Source organism: Melospiza melodia, chromosome 1, assembly GCF_035770615.1.
Source record: "Melospiza melodia melodia isolate bMelMel2 chromosome 1, bMelMel2.pri, whole genome shotgun sequence".
Classification (NCBI taxonomy): Eukaryota; Metazoa; Chordata; class Aves; order Passeriformes; family Passerellidae; genus Melospiza; species Melospiza melodia.
Window position 1 is genome coordinate 44,627,979 of NC_086194.1, and position 18,818 is coordinate 44,646,796.

The 18,818-nt window shown below is 41.4% G+C and overlaps 1 protein-coding gene across 4 annotated transcripts; it reads left to right on the plus strand.

The window, feature by feature from the left end:
- The first annotated feature begins 209 nt into the window (after positions 1–209).
- Positions 210–17,129, plus strand: CDV3 (CDV3 homolog). Of its 4 annotated transcripts, none has more exons than XM_063155941.1 (5): positions 210–526; positions 2,933–3,012; positions 5,194–5,336; positions 6,388–6,544; positions 7,637–9,907. In XM_063155941.1, the coding sequence occupies exons 1-5, from the start codon at positions 290–292 to the stop codon at positions 7,761–7,763; spliced, it is 744 nt and encodes a 247-aa protein (XP_063012011.1). In that variant the 5' UTR covers positions 210–289; the 3' UTR covers positions 7,764–9,907. The 4 variants fall into 4 exon arrangements, with proteins under 4 accessions (XP_063012011.1, XP_063012013.1, XP_063012006.1 ...); XM_063155943.1 differs by lacking the exon at positions 7,637–9,907 and adding an exon at positions 14,415–17,129 and having other exon boundaries at positions 217–526; positions 6,382–6,544; XM_063155936.1 differs by having other exon boundaries at positions 217–526; positions 6,382–6,544.
- Positions 17,130–18,818: the final 1,689 nt, after the last annotated feature.

Genomic DNA, 18,818 nt, shown 5'->3' on the forward strand with positions numbered 1-18,818 from the left:
CATTCTGGAGCCACCCCCGAGCGGCCGGCGGCGCCCATTGGCCGCGGCGTGGCAGCGCGTGCGCGGTCGGGGGCGCGGCCCCGCCCCGTCTCCCTTCAGCCCCTCCGCTCCCTGCGGGCCGCGTCAGGCGTGGGGTGCGCGGGCTGCCGGGCGGGCCCGGGCAGGAGCCGCCGCCGCCGCCGCAGCAGCCGCAGCCGGGCGGCCGCGCTCGCCGAGCAGCGGGAGGGCCGCGCCGCTCGCCTCTTAGCCCGGACCGCCGCCGCCCTCCTTTCCCCACCCGGCCGCCGCCATGGCGGAGACCGAGGAGCGGAGCCTGGACGACTTCTTCGCCAAGCGGGACAAGAAGAAGCGGAAGGAGAAGAGCAGCCGAAACGCCGCCGCCGCTGCCGCCTCTAGCGCTTCCAACGCCGGCTCCAACGCGGCGGGCGCGGCCGCGGGGACTCCGCGACCGACTGAGGGCGGCGGCTCCGGGGCCGCCGCCGCCTCCAGCGCCGCCGGCGGTTCCTCGGCCAAGGCGGCGAGCAAGGTGCGGGCGGGGAGGCCGCGGGTTCCTGCCGGCAGGGGGCGCCGCCGCCGCCCCGCCATGCGGCGCCCGGGGCCGTGCGGGGCTGGCGGCGCTCCCGGCCCCGCCCCGGGGCCGCCGGGCGGGCGCTGCCGCCGCTTCGGTGCTGCTGGCGGGGCGGGGGGAGCCTTCCTCGGCGGTGCTTGCCCTGGGGGAGGCGAGAAGGCTGCGCCCCTCCCCGCTCTGTTGCTGCGGCGCAGCCCGGCGCTCCCTCCCGGCTTGCGGCGTGTTGGGGCCGGAACCGGAGGTTGGCGTCAGGTGCCACCTAGGGCTGTGCAGCGTGGCATGTGGACCTTGGCGATAAGATTCCTCCGGAGTCCGCCGAGCTCTGTGCCTCGTTGCCAGGCAGGGTTTTGCTGCCAATAGGTTTTTTTGGTGTTGTTTTTTTGGGGGTTTTTTTGGTAGCATAATACAGTGAAACGATGAGAATGCAGGAGAGGCTTAACTGTCCGTAGTTGAGGTAGTAGCTCTCTGTTTCTTTCTCCGCCCTTGTTCTTGCTGCCAACAGTATCAGCTCTGAAGTAATGAGATTTAAACCAAAAGTAATTATGAGAGCTCTAATGCTGTGTATTTTTAAGCGAATTTTAAGAAATACTGTACTGCTGCCTGATGGTTTTTTAATTGTGGAGCTTGACACGTGCAGTACCTTTGTTATATATTTGTCTGCTATAGACCAGACAGATAGGACCTAAAAAATTACCTGTGCATTTTATCTCTATTTCTGGTTTGGTTTTTTTGTCCATTGGTATTGTTTTCCTTTGGAGGCTTCAGCACGTAGCAATCTGAGGACGTGTTCCCTGTCTTACTGCTAGGAATTGAACCTTTATCCCTATAAAATTATACTCTGAGTGTAATAAGATGGCTTGTGAAAGGGGTTTTGGAAGTTAGATACTTTGCTTCCTTCTTGCTTACATAGAGGATCAGTGATTTAAGGATATTACCTTGTTGTGCTAGATTGATACAAGAGCTCTAATGTATATTTCAAAATGAATTTTAAGAAATGCTCTCCTGTTTCCTATTGTTGTTTCACCTGGGGAGCTTGACACGTGCAGTAGCTTTCTAAGTAGATCAAGGTCAGTGCTAATCTTTCAGCTGCTATTCTGCTCACTTGCTTGCAAAATATCTGGCTTTGACTGAGGCTGATACTTGGATTAGAAACAAAAGTAATTAAATGTGAAAGGTATGTTAGCTTGGAAACTAATGTTTCCATGGAGATGGGGATTTAAGAAATCTAAAAGATTTTAGAACTGTAGAGTGCTGCTGCTCTTCCAGAAGACTGAATCTGCAGCAGACAGTGCAGTCAACATGAGGTCACTTCCTACTTCTGCTGCTCCTCTAAAGCAGGTCAAAGTTTTTTCTGTTGGGGATTGACTGTCGAGGAGATCCCATCACAGGGCTCTAAAAGCAGATTTATTCTCAGCTGTTCAGTGGAAGGGGGGCTGTACCTTTGGCAGACCTTGCTCACAAGGTCCTCCTGTTTGGAGGAATATAACTGCATTTCAGATAGAGTGTAGAATTAGGTAAACTACTAATTAGGCTTTGGGTGCCTTAAAGCTGGGACTGGGGACACGGGAGGACTGCTTGTCTGCTCTGGTCCCATTTTGGTCTGTCTTAATAATCCCAGAATCTCCTGGTGACACAGTAGGACAAAATTGCCTCCACAAAAGTGAATTCCTCTTTCCCCAAACAAACTCCCATTTTAGAACCCTCAAGTGGTTCTCTTGAAAGATACACACCTTTTGTGTACTAAGATTGCTGTGGTTTTGAAGGTGACCTTTCTACTGCTACGAAGACGCTGCTTAGGAAACAAGGCTGTAAATGTGGTTGTGAGTGTGAAAAAGTCAAATGTACCATTATTGATCTTTGTCATAAATCCACTGTAAGGTATTCCAAATGTTCTTTTCTGTTTGGCTCATGAAATAGGTGATGGAAAAGTGAATTTAAATCTTTGTGAGCATTCAAGCTGTTGTAAAAGCCTACTGTTAGTGAAAGGGAAAGGTCTTGCTCTTGTGTTGCCCTGGTCATGACTGCAGGGTTGTGTTCCCTACTGTGTTGTTGCTTGATTTCCTGATGTGTCTTTGCTGAGGTAATGTGGTTTCTTTGCTTGAATGACTTCTTGCTGGGGCATTTCTTAGCTGTTCTAGTGAGTTAAGTCAGCTCTCAGGTGCATCCCTGAAAGCTGTGACACAATGATTTAGGGGATGAGGAGTGCAGTCCTTTCCCCTCTTGGCAGTGGGGCACACAGTTTGGTTTCTCCTGGAACTGTACCTTCACCCTCAGGGTTGGTTTTTTTGTATTATCTTAGTTATGTTCTTCTTTTCTACTTTGGTTTTAGAGAAAGTGACAACTTATATTTTTCTCTTCTTACAGGAAGAGGATGATTGGAAGGAGTTTGAACAAAAGGAAGAAATTGATTATAGCGGTCTTAGAGTTCAGTCCATGCAAATAAGGTACTACTTTTTCTTTTTATATTTTCTTCAGTATAATCCTTACCAATGTCTAAAAAGGATGGGGTTTTTTCTACAGAACTGCTTTCATGGAGTCCAGTTAAAGAAAGGTCTGATATGCTTCTGATAGTACACAGGTTTGCTACTGGGTAATTTAACTTTGACTAGTCTCTGCCAATGTTCTCTTTATTTTCTGAATGTCTGTTCATACTCAACAGAGCTGTTTTGTTTGGGACTCAGGATTTTTATTTTTTTAAACATTAACATTCTGCTCCATAAAGATAGTCAAGTAGGAATTCCTAGGACTAGTGCAGGATAGTAATTCCCACTGAATCATTTGACCACTGTAAGGGTATCTGACTTAATCTACTCAGTTGGAGAGCAAATTCCTGAAACATTGCACTTGAATTTCCAAAAACCAAAAATACAGTTGGTAAAAGTAGTGTCCCATGATAAAATCCCACAGGATTGATAAATCTAATTCATGGTTCCTTGTTTATTTTTTTTTATTGGACTTTTCCTATTGTCTGGTGGAAAGTAAGTCTACTTATGTCTGTCCTGGTTAAAAAAAAACAAAACAACTTTCCATCAGGTCAGAAAAAGGGTTTTTATGACCTCAGTTGTAGATTGAGAATGTCAGATAATCCTCATTGTCCAGGTATTGATGTTCAAAATAATGTCATCTTAGAATCAGCCTGCCTGTAACTTGTGCAATAGATGCTTTCTTCACTGTTTGAGCAGGTCTGACATTTCTGGAATCACTTGCTCTTTTGGATCATAGCATTTCCCCCACTCCTTTCAGTTAACTAGTCCTTTGGGCCGTTTCCATGAATTTGTCCCACAAGCTGTCTATAGCACTGAAGTGTTACAGTGGATAATTACATGTATGATTAGACAGCCAGTGACCTGCAGCTTCACTGACTGCTGGTGCTGTTTGGCTGAAAAGCCTCTGCTTTGGTTTTCTAGACAAAGGCCAGCATTCCAAATATTTTTTTATACTGTGGCAGATTTTCAGGCATGTGGAAGTTTTTGCCACAGGATTTTGTAACCATTCAATTAGTGGATTCAAGGAAAGAGTGGAGAAGTAAATGGAAGAAAAACCCACTAGAGGTTATAAATTATCCATTTCTGGAGGTCTCTTTGATGAAAAAAAGATATACAGAGTGTCTGGTGGTGGTGGGGTGCTCCCTGTGCTTCTCTGTTGTACTTAAGTCAGTAGACAGTGCTTCTAACTATCATTTAAAACTAGGTGTTTTAAACAACCACCTTACCATGGTTGTTACTATGTTTGGATGAACAGTGAAAGACCATTTACAGGCATATTTTCCTGTTCTCTGACCATTACTTACACAGAAAGCTTACACAGATCATGATTAGTAGGATTTAGTGTATTGTAAACTTCTGAGTTGACACATTGCTGCTGCATTGCTGCTGTTGAGATCAGTGTCTTGATTCTTTCCAACAGCCTCACTCTCCACATCTGTCCTTTACCACAGCTTTCTGTAGTAGCTTTGGCCTGCGAATTATTTTGTGTCTGGCTACATCTGTGCAAAACAAAGTAGTCTAAATAAAATACAGCTGAGCTTTTGCATTGGGTCTGTCTTTCAAAAAATTACATTTTTGTCTTGTGCTTTTTTTTATTTTTGTTGCTTGCTTTAAGAAAAGAGATCTGAGCTTATTCGTGGGTTGTATATTACCCATACATATAAGGGTGTTTCTTAGGTGGTTGTGGTCATAGGAAAGGTGAGCTCAGGACTTGCTTTCTTTCAGCACTACTCCACTATTTCTTTCTCTTGACTAAAGCATTTTATGGAAGCTGGACTTGTAAACCTTTCCTGCTTTATCTTGTCATCCCTTCCAAATACACGTCTGTGTTATTAAGAAAAAAGCCTTTCTGCTCAAAATAAGATGCCAATTTCTTTGATCGCTTTGTTCAAGTTGAATTTTTTTATTATTCTTCTTTTAGGAGGTTTTTTCCTTTTCAGTTGCCAAGTTATGTAGCATCATGCCAGAAATTGTTCAGATGGAATTGCTAGTACAGTGAGTACAGGACTAATGTAGTCTAGTTTAATTTAGTATCCTCAGCATGGCAGCCATAAAATCTTGTCTTAGGGGGATTGTGTAATCTCTGGCAAATCTTAAACCTCTGCTTGTAGGGTGCTACTGATTGTTTTTCTCTTACAGTGAAAAAGAAGATGATGAAAGTGAAAAAAGAGAAGAACCTGGTGACAGTTGGGAAGAGACTGGTAGTGGTGGTAGTGTAGACAGATCATCTGGTCCTTGGAACAAGTCGGCTCCTGCACCAGCCCCTGTCGTTGAACCAATTGGTAAATTAAACTCAGACTTGTTTTTTTTCCAATCAGAAGTGCATCAGGTTGAATTAAGCTGCTCAGTGGGTAGAGCTCAAGGAGCAGCTCCTGTTCAGGCATCCTTTAATGAACTAATGTCTGTTTTGGCATGCCAGCCATCAAGGAAATCTTTGTGTCTAGGGATGTGAGGAACAGAATTGATGTTAAACTATCTGTCAGATACTTGAAAACACATGTGTAAGAGTTTTTTTTTATTTCCAGATTCAAAATGGGGGGAAGCAGTCTGCCTTTGCGGGACATTCCTCTGTTTTGCAGTCTGTAAAATGTCTGTTGGAAGCATTTCTGTTGGTGTAAAAATGCCGCTTTAACACTTCAGTGGATTTTTCAGCCAGTATCTGGCCATTGACACACTTTTCAAATGAGTTCTTAAAATGTTGAGAACATGACATTGCAAAATTGATTCTTTTAACTAGGATAGGGATCCAGTTTTTTTATTAAGTACAGTTTATTAATGTCAGTGGTGATAAACTACTTAGTCATCTGCTGAGTTGAGAATATTCTTTTCCACTGAGAATTAACTGAAAAATAGCCTATGTTCTTTCTCGTTTGTAAAGGAGGTAAATCTAATTAGTGTTATTTCATCTCAGATTTTTACCTTAAGTGCAAACAGGGCTGTCCCTTCTGCATCTGGAGAGGTGTTTGAAATAAGATTTGGCATTTATATAATTATGTGTTTAGATCTGTTTTAAATATGTTTAAATTGTTGCTAATAAATTGCAAACGAGAAACATGAAGTCCGTGCTAGTAGTTTGGATTCCCCAAACTTTGACAGACAATACTCTGGAGCCACATTTCAATTTGACTGAGTGTAGGTTAAGTTAGGTGACACCTGATTTCCTACCTTGTCTAGAACTCGCTTCCAAAACTTAGGTGGAAAAACATACTTGTAAGATTCTTTTCATTTCTTCTTTTAGGAGTTTTGTTTGTGGGGTGGTTGTTTTGGGTTCTTTTCAGCTATGAACGCGGACTTGTTGCCACGTGTGAGTCCTGTTGTTGTTCCTAGTTACAGAAGCCCCAGAACCGGTGCAGAGCGGCGGCGTGTACCGGCCGCCGGGGGCCAGGGAAGGCGGGCGGCCGCGCAGAGCTCAGCAGGGACCCCCAGAGATCTACAGCGACACGCAGTTCCCCTCGCTGCAGTCCACCGCCAAGCTCGTAGACAGTCGAAAGTAAGTGCATTCCACTGACTGCCTTCTCTAAGTTCTTACGTTGTCCTAGTGCTTAAACCTGAATCTTTCCATATAGGAGAAGGATAACTAAGGGGTGATAAATGTGTTGTCCAAACTCTGTTCCTGTGAAATAACTTTCATAGGATGTAGCACAGTGAGATAGCCAAACAAGACTGCCAGTTGTGTTCTTTGACAGCTGAAGAATTTTGGTGAATATTTCTGGTACTGACAGCATCTGCTTCCCTCAGACACTAGACTAGCCATGGTGAGGCTCTGTGTTAGTTCCTTCAGCAGAGACATGCAGAAGTCCTGAGCTTGCAGCTTTCTTGTTAGAGATGTGGAAGTGGTTTAACTGGAGGAGTGCAGTATAACTACAAATCAATACACTTGCTGTCTGAGCTGTGATTTACAGAGACAAGCTCCCCCGGTTTTACTGAAGTGTTTTGTATTATGTGGTGCCGAAGACTTGGTCTCACCCTGTCTTTCAGTCGTGATCTTTCTATAACCTTATTCCCAGTAGAAGAGATGGCTAGGTCAATACCTAATTCACTTGGGGGATTTGGGGTGGTTTTTTGTTCTTGGGGTTTTTTTTTCCCCTCTTGCTTGCTATGTTACTGTTTAATACAGCTTAGGAGAAGCTTTGTTTCCTCTGGGAATCTCTTGGTGTAGCAAAGGAGACGTGCTGTTATTGATGCTTTGTAATTTGAATGGTGCACATTGAGCCAAGATGAAATTCTAAATGAGCATTCTAGAAAACTCTGCTTTCTAGAACCTATTTTTCATAAATAGGTTAAATTTACTGTCAGATACTTTAATAAATAATCTTAATTTTTAAAAATTTAAATTTAAATGAATTTACTTAAATTTAAATTCGGAGTGTTAATGTAAGGTGTACTGGGTGATGAGCTTATTTTGGAGATAAGATTTTAAAAGATTTGCTTGGGAATGTTTAGGTGTTCTGTTAAACTCTAGATCTTAGTCTTTGTTCTGTATTTGTAATGTTTTTGTTGGGATGGGGTGGAAATGGACTGGAAGTTCACAATTCACAAGTTAGTGACAAGATATTTACTGATTACATTTATTTTCCCATAGGGATAAAGAAATGGAGAAGAGCTTTGAAGTAGTAAAATACAAAACTAGAGGTAGGGATGAGGTCTCAAAAAACCAGGCACTTAAACTTCAGCTAGACAACCAGTATGCTGTGCTTGGGGATCAGTAGAGCTGCACACACATTACAATTAAGGAATGCTTTTTTGGTAACCCTTCTACTAAGGTAACTAAACTACAGCTAACAGCTATGATGAACGTGCCACCTTATTTCTGCTGGATCTACTGCAGCAAGGCAGACTGCTTTGACATAAGTGATTGGTTCTCCTGCACTATGGAAGCATAATATGTTGCAACTTCTCCATTGGATATGGGGCAAATTAATGTAAATGATTGAACAAGAGTCATCAGTGTGCTTTAATTGCTCAGAAAGATACCTACAGCCAGTGGTCATTTCAAAATCTTTTTATGTTCAGATACTGAGCCTTCGTAAAGGTTGACTACCTCAGACTTGATGCACTCATTGTGGACACCATGTGGATCACAACTTCTGGAAGAGAAGGTTACAGCTGTTTTAGTGGCCATCTGAAACTTGAAACCAGCTCTACTGGATTCCTGTCAGAAATCCTGCAGAAGTCAGCCATTTGGTTCCAATTTGCTATAACAAAGATTTAAGTGACCTTAATGACAAACCTGTTCGTTCCCCTTCTGAGGAATCCTGTCACGTGTAGCCATAGCCTACTAGAGACTTCTGGAGTGTCCCATACCACCCACACTGTCCAAGTACAACAGAGCTGTAGTTTGTTTACCTTTCTAGAGTGCTGTACGGAAGTAACTGCAAAACAAATTAAAACTCGTTCAGTATCAGATTTGAGGAATGATGGGTTTGAATGGTTTGTTTGCATTAGCCATTTTCTAAGTTGTCTAAGTATTTTTTTTCTATTTTCCACAAAAGAAATGCCTGCCTTGTTTCTGATATCGATTTGCAGTATATTAAATAATGGTTAAATGTTGTAATGAAATAGGGTTTTGTTTTAGTTTTTGTCATGAAGTTTGTCTTTCTCACCCTAAAGCACTAAGACTTGGAGTTTTGATTTGACACAGAGGTATCCAGACTCCAACTACAGTCTTCAGAATTTGTCCTTTAATAATGAGACACGTGGCAGTAGCGATACTAGATAAAAACTGTCTTCTGTCAGAAACAATTATTTGTTTATTGAAGAGTGATGCTTACTTGATAAACAGAATAACTTAACATACAGAGAGATAACTAAAGCTGGTAAGCCTGGTTTGTTTGGCTACTTCTGTGAAGCATGCAGCTGTCTGAGGCAGCAGTCCTCCAGGTATAACTCATAAATGGTGTTCACAGTCAGAAAGTTTAGTAATGATGGAAGGCAGTGACTTCTTAAAGTTACTTAATTTAGTGGAAGTAGGCAAAATGGCACTGGTACACGAGGAATATAGGACATTGCCTGTAACTGTTTCAGTGAACCAAACCTGTCAAGTACCAGAAGTGTTCTGCTGTAACTGTTTTTCTCTTCTCTGAATTTTTACACCAGAAGCAAAATGAAGTACAATAGTGGTGTGCTCCAGTGTTGAGGTTTCTCAGAGTAAATGCCAAAAAACAGACCCATCATCCATAAGAGTTGCCAATGGCAAGAAAAACAAGGGAACAAAACAAAGCTTGCTTACGTGTGTCAGAGTACTGTGTATGTGCAGAAGATAAGGATAGTTCAGGAATCACCCAGTTGGGTTCCCTTTGACTAACTGTTGACTTGCTTTAAATTTACTTCTCTGAGGTCAGTGCAGATTTTGCTGTTGACTTCAGTGGGGCTGGGATTTCACCTTGTTCTTTTGAGCACAGACTAAAACTGGCCTTGCCCTTGCAGAGTTAACTGTCCATAAAAATTCTACTAGAAGCTGCTATTAAAGAGGGCTCAAGAGACTATTCCTAAAGTTGGAGACTTCATTTGGAAGCAAAACCCCACTGAAAGACTGATACCAATACCTTGGAGCCCTGTATCTTCCTTGAAAATCCATTGTTGCCAGCAAAAGTGTTGTCACAATTTCTGTGGAATTCATGGTAAATGGACATGTCACTTGATGGGGTAGAGATGTGAAGTCTTATGCTTTTCCTGATGCTCTAAAGAGATTGCGATCACTAATGCACATGAATAGAGTTTTAGTCTCCTGTGTGAAGGGTGGATGAGACTGTCCATTGTACCACCTTTATCTGAGGTTTTTGGGCATGAATCCTGGCAGTTCAAGAAAACCCTGTAAAAGTTTCAAATCAAATAAAATGGAAATATACATGGATTCTGGAGTCTAGTGAGTCTTTACATTTTAGTTTGAGCTCATGACTGTACAATAGCAGAGGAAACAGCATTTGGATCTCTTCAGGGATAGGCCTTGGAGCAGGCAGTTGTCCTTATGGTCAGGTGGGCTCTGTTTCAGAGCTTGTAGCAGTGCAAATAAATAAGCTTTTATTTATACTTAAAAGTTTAGTTTGCTACTTGGCAAAGTGTCTTCTTGCTCCCACCATAGAAGACTGGTTTGAGATTGTGAGTTGAGTATGAATGAAGTTTAGATTTGCTTTTCACTTCAAAGTACCTCTGCTGAATTAAAGAATGGGGAATAAAAACATAACCTCTGCATGGCTGCTATCACTGGAGCCCATCAGGTAGTGATAACTAAAGGTGTTCCTTTGGGGGCTTCTCCTAAGCATATCATTCCAGTTTCTTTCTGGAGGCATAAGGAAAACAAATCGGAAATGCAGCAGATTTCCATAGTACAGAATGTTAAACTGTTTCAAAAGAAGTGTTTCTCGTGTGAAGTATAGCTGCCAGCAGCTATCAAAATGCCAGTTGTCAGTATCTGCCTTGTAATTGCTCTGTATGCCTGAAATTTTGAGTCAGTCCTCTGCAGAAGCTTGGTATGCTTTGGAGACTCTGAAATTCAACTTTATCCTGGTTTGTTGTTGCTTTCATTTAAGGCATGCTAAGAATGTCCTTTTCATTCCTTCAAAATGCTTGTTGAAGGCTTATTCCATAAATGAAGCGTTGTCAGTTGTAGAAATGATGCCAGTCCATCTGATGGACTGTGTGCTGTTTCAGGGACTCCTAACATGTGACATGCTTTTATGGTGGGCTGCTTGTTAATTCCCAGCTTAAAGGTTCTGGTTTACTTACTCCAGCTTACAATAAAACATAGCCATAAAGTTACTAGTTTGCTGGTAGAACCTGAACATGTCCAGTGCTCACTGGGAAAAGAACAGTTTGGATTTGTGTTTCTTAGTGATAGTCTGTATTTGAAGATGTTAAAATGCTAAAAAACAGGTAATTATAATCAAGTTAGACTTCCCAAATGCCAGCTGTAGGTATCTGGAATCTGTATTTACTTGAGCTGATGATAAATATAGGAGAGGATTAGTTTTGCCCCTGCCCTTCTCTCCCAGTTTAGCTGTGTCGTGTTCAATCTTATTCACAAATGAAGAGGAATTGACAATTAAAAGTGACTGTCTCCTGTTACTTCAGTTTTGTATTTGTGGCTAGCTCTACCAGTAATGTCCACAGTAACTTAGATGAATTTTTAATGGTTGTGTTAGAGGTCTGACACCACAGGGAATATGGCTTTTGGTGCTTGACTGCATCTCTCAGCTCTTGGAAACTTTGACCACACCATGGCTGAGACCCCAGTGTTGTTCAGGTCAAGTAAACACAATATAAATTCGTTTGGGCTGCACATCTTTGGAGTTTGCTTATCTGAGCTTTTGAAATAGTTGCCTTTCTAATTTCTGCCCATTTGAGCAGTTGTAAACCTGCTTGTGGTTTTCTTTCAAATACCGTAACTAAAATGGAGGAGGGATTAATAGGGCTTCATGTGCTTAAATAAGGTTGCTTACTTGCAGATTAGTAATATTATTTCCTCCAGTATTGACATGGTCAGAAACTTATACCTCATTGGCCCAAGAAACTAAATTATAACCAAAACCACCTTGAGTACTGTATAGTCTTTATGAACAGCCACAATCCAGGTTTTTTTTGATGGACTGAAACTTAGTTTCCAAATTCTTTCTCCCTGTTTTCAGCTTTTGATGTTACAACTTGTTTTCAATGTTAAACAGGGGCTTTTATGAGACAGTACAAGAAAATAGAAAGTGTACTGAAACTTCAGGTATATGAATTAGGTATGTACAGAGGGGATGAAATCTGACATACATTTGCAGATAAACTCCAGAAAAAGTTAGAAAGACAGCTTGTCTGTATTGAGGTTAATATGAGAGCCTGCAAGCTCTAGCAGTTGAAGGAAGAAGTGACAGCAGAAAACAGAACTGAGGAGTGTTAAGTCATTGCAGTTGTATATCTAAAGTTTGGCTTCTCAAGCATCACCTGTTGTTCTGCCATGTTCTGTTTGAAGTGAAATAGAGTAGGAAGGAAGATTAATAAATAAATAAATTTATTTATTTATTTAAGGAGAGTGGAATTATGCAAATAAAACAGGTGCTGTAAGAAGAGAGGGATTAGGAGGGCTGTTTTCTAAATGATACCTTTAAGTGCATAGCCTGAGGCAGGAAGTGGAGTGTCAGATGTTGGATAGGACAAGTGCTGTGTGGGTAGGCACTGCTTGCACATGCGACAGATTCATCTGACTTTAAATCAGCAAAACTGTTTAAAGTTCAGTACTTGGGGAAGACAGCACATTTTATTTCTTCCTTTCAATGAACTGGGGGAATGTGTTCACAGAGAAGGTAGGATTTTGCATTGGTATGAATCTGACCTGTCGCCTAAAGAGAGAACTGAGGACAAATTTCAAGATGGCTCAACAATCCTCTTAGGAAATAAGTTGTGTATTTAAGAAAACTATTTTTCTCTTCTGCATGATTAAAGGCTGAGGCATTGTTTTAAATAGCTATGAAGACATTTGTTTGAATGAAGTAACTTCTAAATGGTACATACATCATGGGTTTATCTTCAGTTGCTTCAGAGTATGTGTTGAAGCAGCAAGGTTATTGAAGTTCAGTGTTCAGTTCAGTGAAGTTCTGCTTAGCCAGAGTACAAATACTAAAAACATATCACAGTATCAGTGAGTCACCAGGTGAAGCAGTGTGTCCGGAGTATTGGATTGGAAATGTCATCTAAAACAACTGTGTGCACTGAAAAGAAGCCAAGCCCATTTCTTAGCAAGAGCATGGGAAGCATGGGACCAAGAGAGTGGGATTTGGCCTAGGTTTTCTACTGAGCTGCTGTGTTCAAGTAATTTAATTTCACTCTGCCTCAGTTTCCCCAGCTGTACCAAAATAACCAACAACCTACCTCACAGGGATGTTGTGAGGCCAAAGCTGTTCTTTGTCAAGGGCTGGGGCTGATGGAAGGTTCTACAGAGGACTAAAAATCTTTATTAAAATTAGCTTTTATTCTAGTATTTTAATACTACTTTGGCAAAGGCTTATCTTATGGAATGTAATATACGTCCTATTTAAGTATTATGTAATTTGACTTATTTTAGTATGTATGAGTAAGGAAAAAGTTCAGGCTGAGCACTCAACTGGTATTTCCTCTATTCAATTATCTGTGCAACCCAAATGGCATATTAATAAGAGGCTCTTTGTTTTTATGTGGAACATATTAAAATGAATATTGCTTTTATTTTGTAAACCCCATGACTGAAATAAAATCCTGCTCACAGTTGATAGCCATTTCTTATAATGTGGCTGCTTTAAAGTTTGTTCAAATCATGTGAACCAGAAATGTTCACTCCTGATACTAAGGGGTACTTTGTCATAGGAATGTGTTTTTCTTCTCCTCTCCATGTGTAAACACTTTTTCCTGCTCTTTATTCTTTCCTTTAGTTAAGTTGAAGTGGCATGCAGATACAAGGGAAATAGGGAGAGAGAATAATCTTCAAAACTTGTAAAATCTCGTATTAAGGCAATTTGTAGAGGAAGGGAATGAACAAAAGGGAAGTAGTTTGCCATGGAGGGGGTTTTGTGAAATAAACAAAGGGAAGAAATTATCAACAACTTAGGTGTGAGTGGGGTAAGCAGAATAGGTAAGAGGAAGGAATACAGATACAGCAGAGGCAATTATCCTACTTATTATCTCCTGATTTATCAGTTAGCTGCAGCTGAAGTAACATGCAGTAGTAACTTACAAATATGCCTTTGCTTTTGCTGGTGCTTTCAAGGTTCATTGCTCCCCTTTTACAATGGGGCTTCAAATAGAATCAGAAAACAACACTCTGGTGGCCTGCATGCAGACAAATGAGAGATCTGGTGGGTCCTGGGCAGAGATGAGGCCCAAGCAGTTAGCTTCTCTTACTGACATTTTTATCATTGCAGCACCTCTAAGACAGCTATTAATGTGCATCAGCTGTGACAGTTCTCAGTCAGAAATTATTACTGTTAAACTTCAACTAACTGTGGCAGTTGCTTCAGAGAAAATGTTTAGCTAGATGAATAAGCACTGAATAACATGGGACTTTTTGGAATACTTATGATGATGATGGTAACAAGTAGTATTAAGGTCCATATATTTATTGGTAGGTTACTTAAAATGACTTTCATGTATGTATCTTGTATGGGAAGGAGAATTGCTTTTAAGATGTTTGTCATCTATCCCCCTATTAACAAATAAGCTACCTTAGTTTTACTGTCCTTCTAGTTCCAAGGAACTGCTTCTACCATTCTCTTACCACTTTCCTGCCTTTTCTAATATGTCAATTTTTTTTAAGGTGCTGAAGAAACAGCAAATATTCATTGAGATTATCACTTCTAAGAGAAATAGATGCTGTAATATTTTTCTGTATTGTTCTGTCTTTAATACAGCCTAACATCTTATTCGCTTTCTTGACTGCAACTACACAGTGAGCAGATGTCTTCATCAAGCTGCCCATGGTGATGCCTAGATCGTCCCCTTGAAAGATCACAACTAACTCAGACTCATGTCACAACTTCTACCAGAGCATGTATGAGTGGCTTAAAACCTTTCCAGTATTTATTGCCTTGGTTTTTCCTGTTGACAACTCACCTGCCCCTGATTTGCCAAATTTACAGAGTCATTTAGAATATCCTAGCAATCACCATCAATCCAGTAACTTCCATGGGGAGTGGCTTTTGCCATTTGATATACTGAAGTCTTCAGTTTCATGTATATAATCCACTCTTCTGGTCAGTGAGTAGCATGGCAAGCTCTTACTAATTTTTGCTCAATCTGATGTTTTGTATTCCTTTCCATGTCTCCTCTCTTCTGTACAGAATTTCCATTCTAGCTCAGTTATAGCAATGAGGTCATCACATTACATCTGTCTGCTTTATTTCAAGTAATTGCCTACGGAAAACTGTTAAAGTATTGTCATAAGCCTCCTTTTTCAATTAAAACAAACCACTTATTTTGCATATCTTTCAGAGTATATACAACCATAGCAAAGGGATTCAAACCATAAAAACTGGTTGCTACAATAGAACATATTTATTAAGAAAAAGGCAAAATATGTGTATGGTCTCCCAGTGCTTAACTTCACTGGTTTTAACAGAGTTATTTCTGTCACACAAGGTCAGTTTCATTAACATTTGATTTGAGATCAAAGAATTGGGGTCATTTGACATCTAGGTGTGACAGCCAGAATCAAGTGCCAGTGAACAAGCCCTGTAGAAACTTGTTTTAAATTTTTGGGTAATTCTCCTCTTTGTGCCAGAGATGAAGCAGATGCATTACTATTACTTAGTCTCTGACCAGCAACCACATGAGCTCAGCCATGCTCGATCTAATATACCTGGAGTAGTATTTAACTGGATATTGAAACTGCATTACAGTATTGGAGATGAAGCAACACTGGAGGGCAGGCTTAGTCTTTGTGGTTTGCTTCTTCTCCTCATTCTCATCATCTTGTGCTTTAAAGAGCATGGAGTTGTAAATGATGTTGTCTTTAAGCACTGACTGAATTTCCCAGTCATGTTATGCTTACAGATACAAAGGATGTGTCATAAGGGCAGACTCAAGCCTGGTAGGATGTACAGCCTGGCCCTTGAGAGCTGCATTACCTCAATTATCAGAGTACCACATCCTAGAGAGCAGCTGCCTTTCAGTACTAATGCTGATACTGGGTTGAGAACAATGTACCTTGGATTTTGCATCCAAAGATCTGTATCTGTTAAGCGTTCTATTACAGCAGTATTCTGTCAAAAAACAGTCGTGGCTCCTGGGAGTTGGTTAAGTTGGCCAAGGGGAGTTGGGAGTTTTTTACTTTTTGAGGATGTGGGTGGGAAAACAGAGCCAATGAGTCCAAGAGTTGTTAGAAGGTAACACTTGATAGGTTCCCCCATGCCTCTGGAAGCCTCACCTCTGCTGTACTCACCAAAGCCCTGTCTTGCCACTGTAGCTCTGTACTGTTACTAACAGCCCAGTAACCTTCAGCACTGACAAGTTCTTTGACCGTGCACTGTGTCTCTACTCTGGGAATTGGGAAAAAGGCAAAGTGGCTTTGGAAACTGGTATGACAGTATTTTCTAGGTAATGGGCTCTGCTCATTGTTTTTCCTGGAACTCAAACACAGCAAAAATCTCTTGGTTTGACCTCTCTTTGCCCTAGAGTATTCCCTCCTTCTTCTGTTCATCTACATTATTACCATGCCAAGGATTCCTTAGTCAGGTGCCTGAATTATTCACCACTTATTTAGAAAGCAGCAGGCAAGAACTCCTGAGTCTTGATCATGCTGCATGGTTTTTGTCAGGGCTGTAATATCATAAGCATTGCAAAACTGCCTAGCAAGTAAATGCAGTCTCCTTGAAGAACTGAAACCTAGAGAGCCTCAAAGGCTATGCAGGAGCTGAATTCCCACGGAGTACAACAAAAGGGAGGCAGTAGCACTGTTCACAGTACAACACACCTCAGCTATGGAAAGGAGTAGGGTTGCATGACTGGTAATGCTCTAGCTTAAACAAAACTGTCTTACCTGGACAGCAGGATCTAGCCTAAAGAATTTTAATTTCTTTTTTAATTAAGAGTTTATTGAGGGAAGAATTGTAAGATGAGCTCTCTGTAAATCAAAAGGAAAAAAAGCAACCTGAATTTGTTTTCAACAATGTACCAGAATGCATCAGTACCAGACTTTAATGTGAATAAATTAATTGTGGGCTCAGTGTAGTGCAAAAGAAAAAGAATTATACTGTCTGGGAGCCTATGGAGCACATCAGAAACTGTTTCAGCAGAGTTCAAGATGATCTGTTTCTGAGAATCCCTGTGTGGCCCCCACAGTTAACACAGGAACCTAATGGTGCCTGTATATTTATATAATTGTGTTAATAGTCATAACTTAAGTTCAATACCTGAACTATATATATTTTTGTCAGTAGATTTTTTTTTTACCCTGGTTACCTATCATGGCTTCTGCATATGACAACTTCTAACTGTGCAGTGCACACACCTGTTGTCCTTTTGTCCCATGGTAGAGTAATGGTATTCAAACTCTGTAAAGCACTTTCATGATGTTTCCTGTGAAGAAAGCTGAAGAAAATAAATTTATCTTAACAGCACCAACTGAATTTCCATCTCCCAAGTTTGTCTTGCTTGTGTTGTGTTCCCCTGTGTGTGGCATACAGACAGACAGCTGGATGTTCGAGGCCCAGCACAGAAGAGGAATTGGCTCTGGCTGGAACAGCTGCTTTCTGCTTCTGTTCCTCAGCCCTCCCTCACTGTCCTGCCTCAGCCCTGGCTTTAAACCAGTGTCCACAAGGGCAGAGAACACTGGAGAACATGTAGCACTCAAATCCCAGGTTACTTGTTTCACTGTGGGTGGGTATGTGCCTGATTTTAGCTGCTCCCCCTTCTGCCCTGCCCCAGGATTCACAACAGCTGCAGCAACTGTGTGGCTCGAAGACTTCTTTTAAAGCTCAAGTTAAGTGGGTCAGGGAATGGGTTCTTATCTATAAAGTGACAATACCAACACTACTCTTCCACAGCAGCTTCTAGGGACTGGGAAGAAAACTAACAGTGGTATTATTTTCAGTACATGGACTTGGAACAAGTTGAAGATGTTTGATGTCCACAAATACCAAAAAGCATCAAGCTGTTATAAAAAAAAAAACAATCAAAAGCAGGCGGGGTAAGGCTGTAGTCACTGCAGCTCAACATAGCAGTCTTGTCACAGCCAAGACCCCAGTGCCAGGGGCACAGATTTCACTTCTTTAAGGAATCAAATCCCTCACATTCATTCTCATTCCTTTCTGACAATTCCTTCAGGTTGTGCTGACAGCAGGTTGCAGAGCTCACTGACAAAAGATCTGCTGCAGTAAAGCAGGAAATCAGAAGCACAAAGTACAGCCTTGCACATAAAGACAAGCTGCTTTCCTGTTCTCTCTCACCTGGAGACCCCATGGCTCAGGTGCCTTGTCCCTTTCCCAAGCAGCAAAAGGTTTGTTCTGCCCAGCCTACAGTGCCTCTCCAGGCTGCACAGGGCTCTTAAATGATTGTGGCTCAGTCTTGGATCTGCAACAAATACTGATGTAAACCCTTTCTAGAAAACAGCAGCTAGAAAATAAACATAACATACACCCTTGCCTTCAAAAGAAAAAGAGGTAAATTAAATAGACTTCAGTGTTACATGTATTCTTCCAGACAACTCCACTGGTCCTGTGCAACTGGATGCTGTGCTTTTCTGTTCAAACAGCCTGTAGTAATTCCAGCTGCTTAAATACAGCTCTTCAGGTTCCATGAGAACACCTTTGCCTAGACTAACACAGTGCACTCACATACATAAAGTTCTGTAAATACAGACCCAGACCCACTGTTACTGAAAAGGTCAAAGACTTTGTCAAATATTCTGGCTGTCTGACCAAGAACATTTCCAGCTGCCAGAAACTGAAGTCTTGGTCTGGCTCCAGTTCCTGTCACAGATTCAAATAGGGAACATGGTCAAGACAAACTTCACCTCTTGGGTAACAGAGTTGTTTCTACAGCTGCTGAGCAGATTCATTAGCACTCAGGATGGCAGCAACAGCACCTGTAATCTATAGCAATAATTTACTACACTCTCTATTAGTACAAAAAATTTACAAGCCAGTTCTTTTTGTCTGATTTGGCTCTTCCCTTCCAATAGAAAATACCAGAAGATGAAAAAATAATGCAAAAATCTTAAGTCTATTACTATATGGGAAATGCAATGGAATTTTCATCAATTGGTATTTTCCCCACAACACACAGATAAAAGATGTGATAAGCATTTTACAAATGAT

Bases quoted from the DNA above. Each gene is read 5' to 3' on its own strand.
- CDV3 (XM_063155936.1), top strand. From the start codon at position 290: ATGGCGGAGACCGAGGAGCGGAGCCTGGACGACTTCTTCGCCAAGCGG. The intron at 527-2,932 runs GTGCGGGCGGGG...CTCTTCTTACAG, and splicing joins CGGCCAAGGCGGCGAGCAAG to GAAGAGGATGATTGGAAGGA. The intron at 6,545-7,636 runs GTAAGTGCATTC...ATTTTCCCATAG, and splicing joins AAGCTCGTAGACAGTCGAAA to GGATAAAGAAATGGAGAAGA.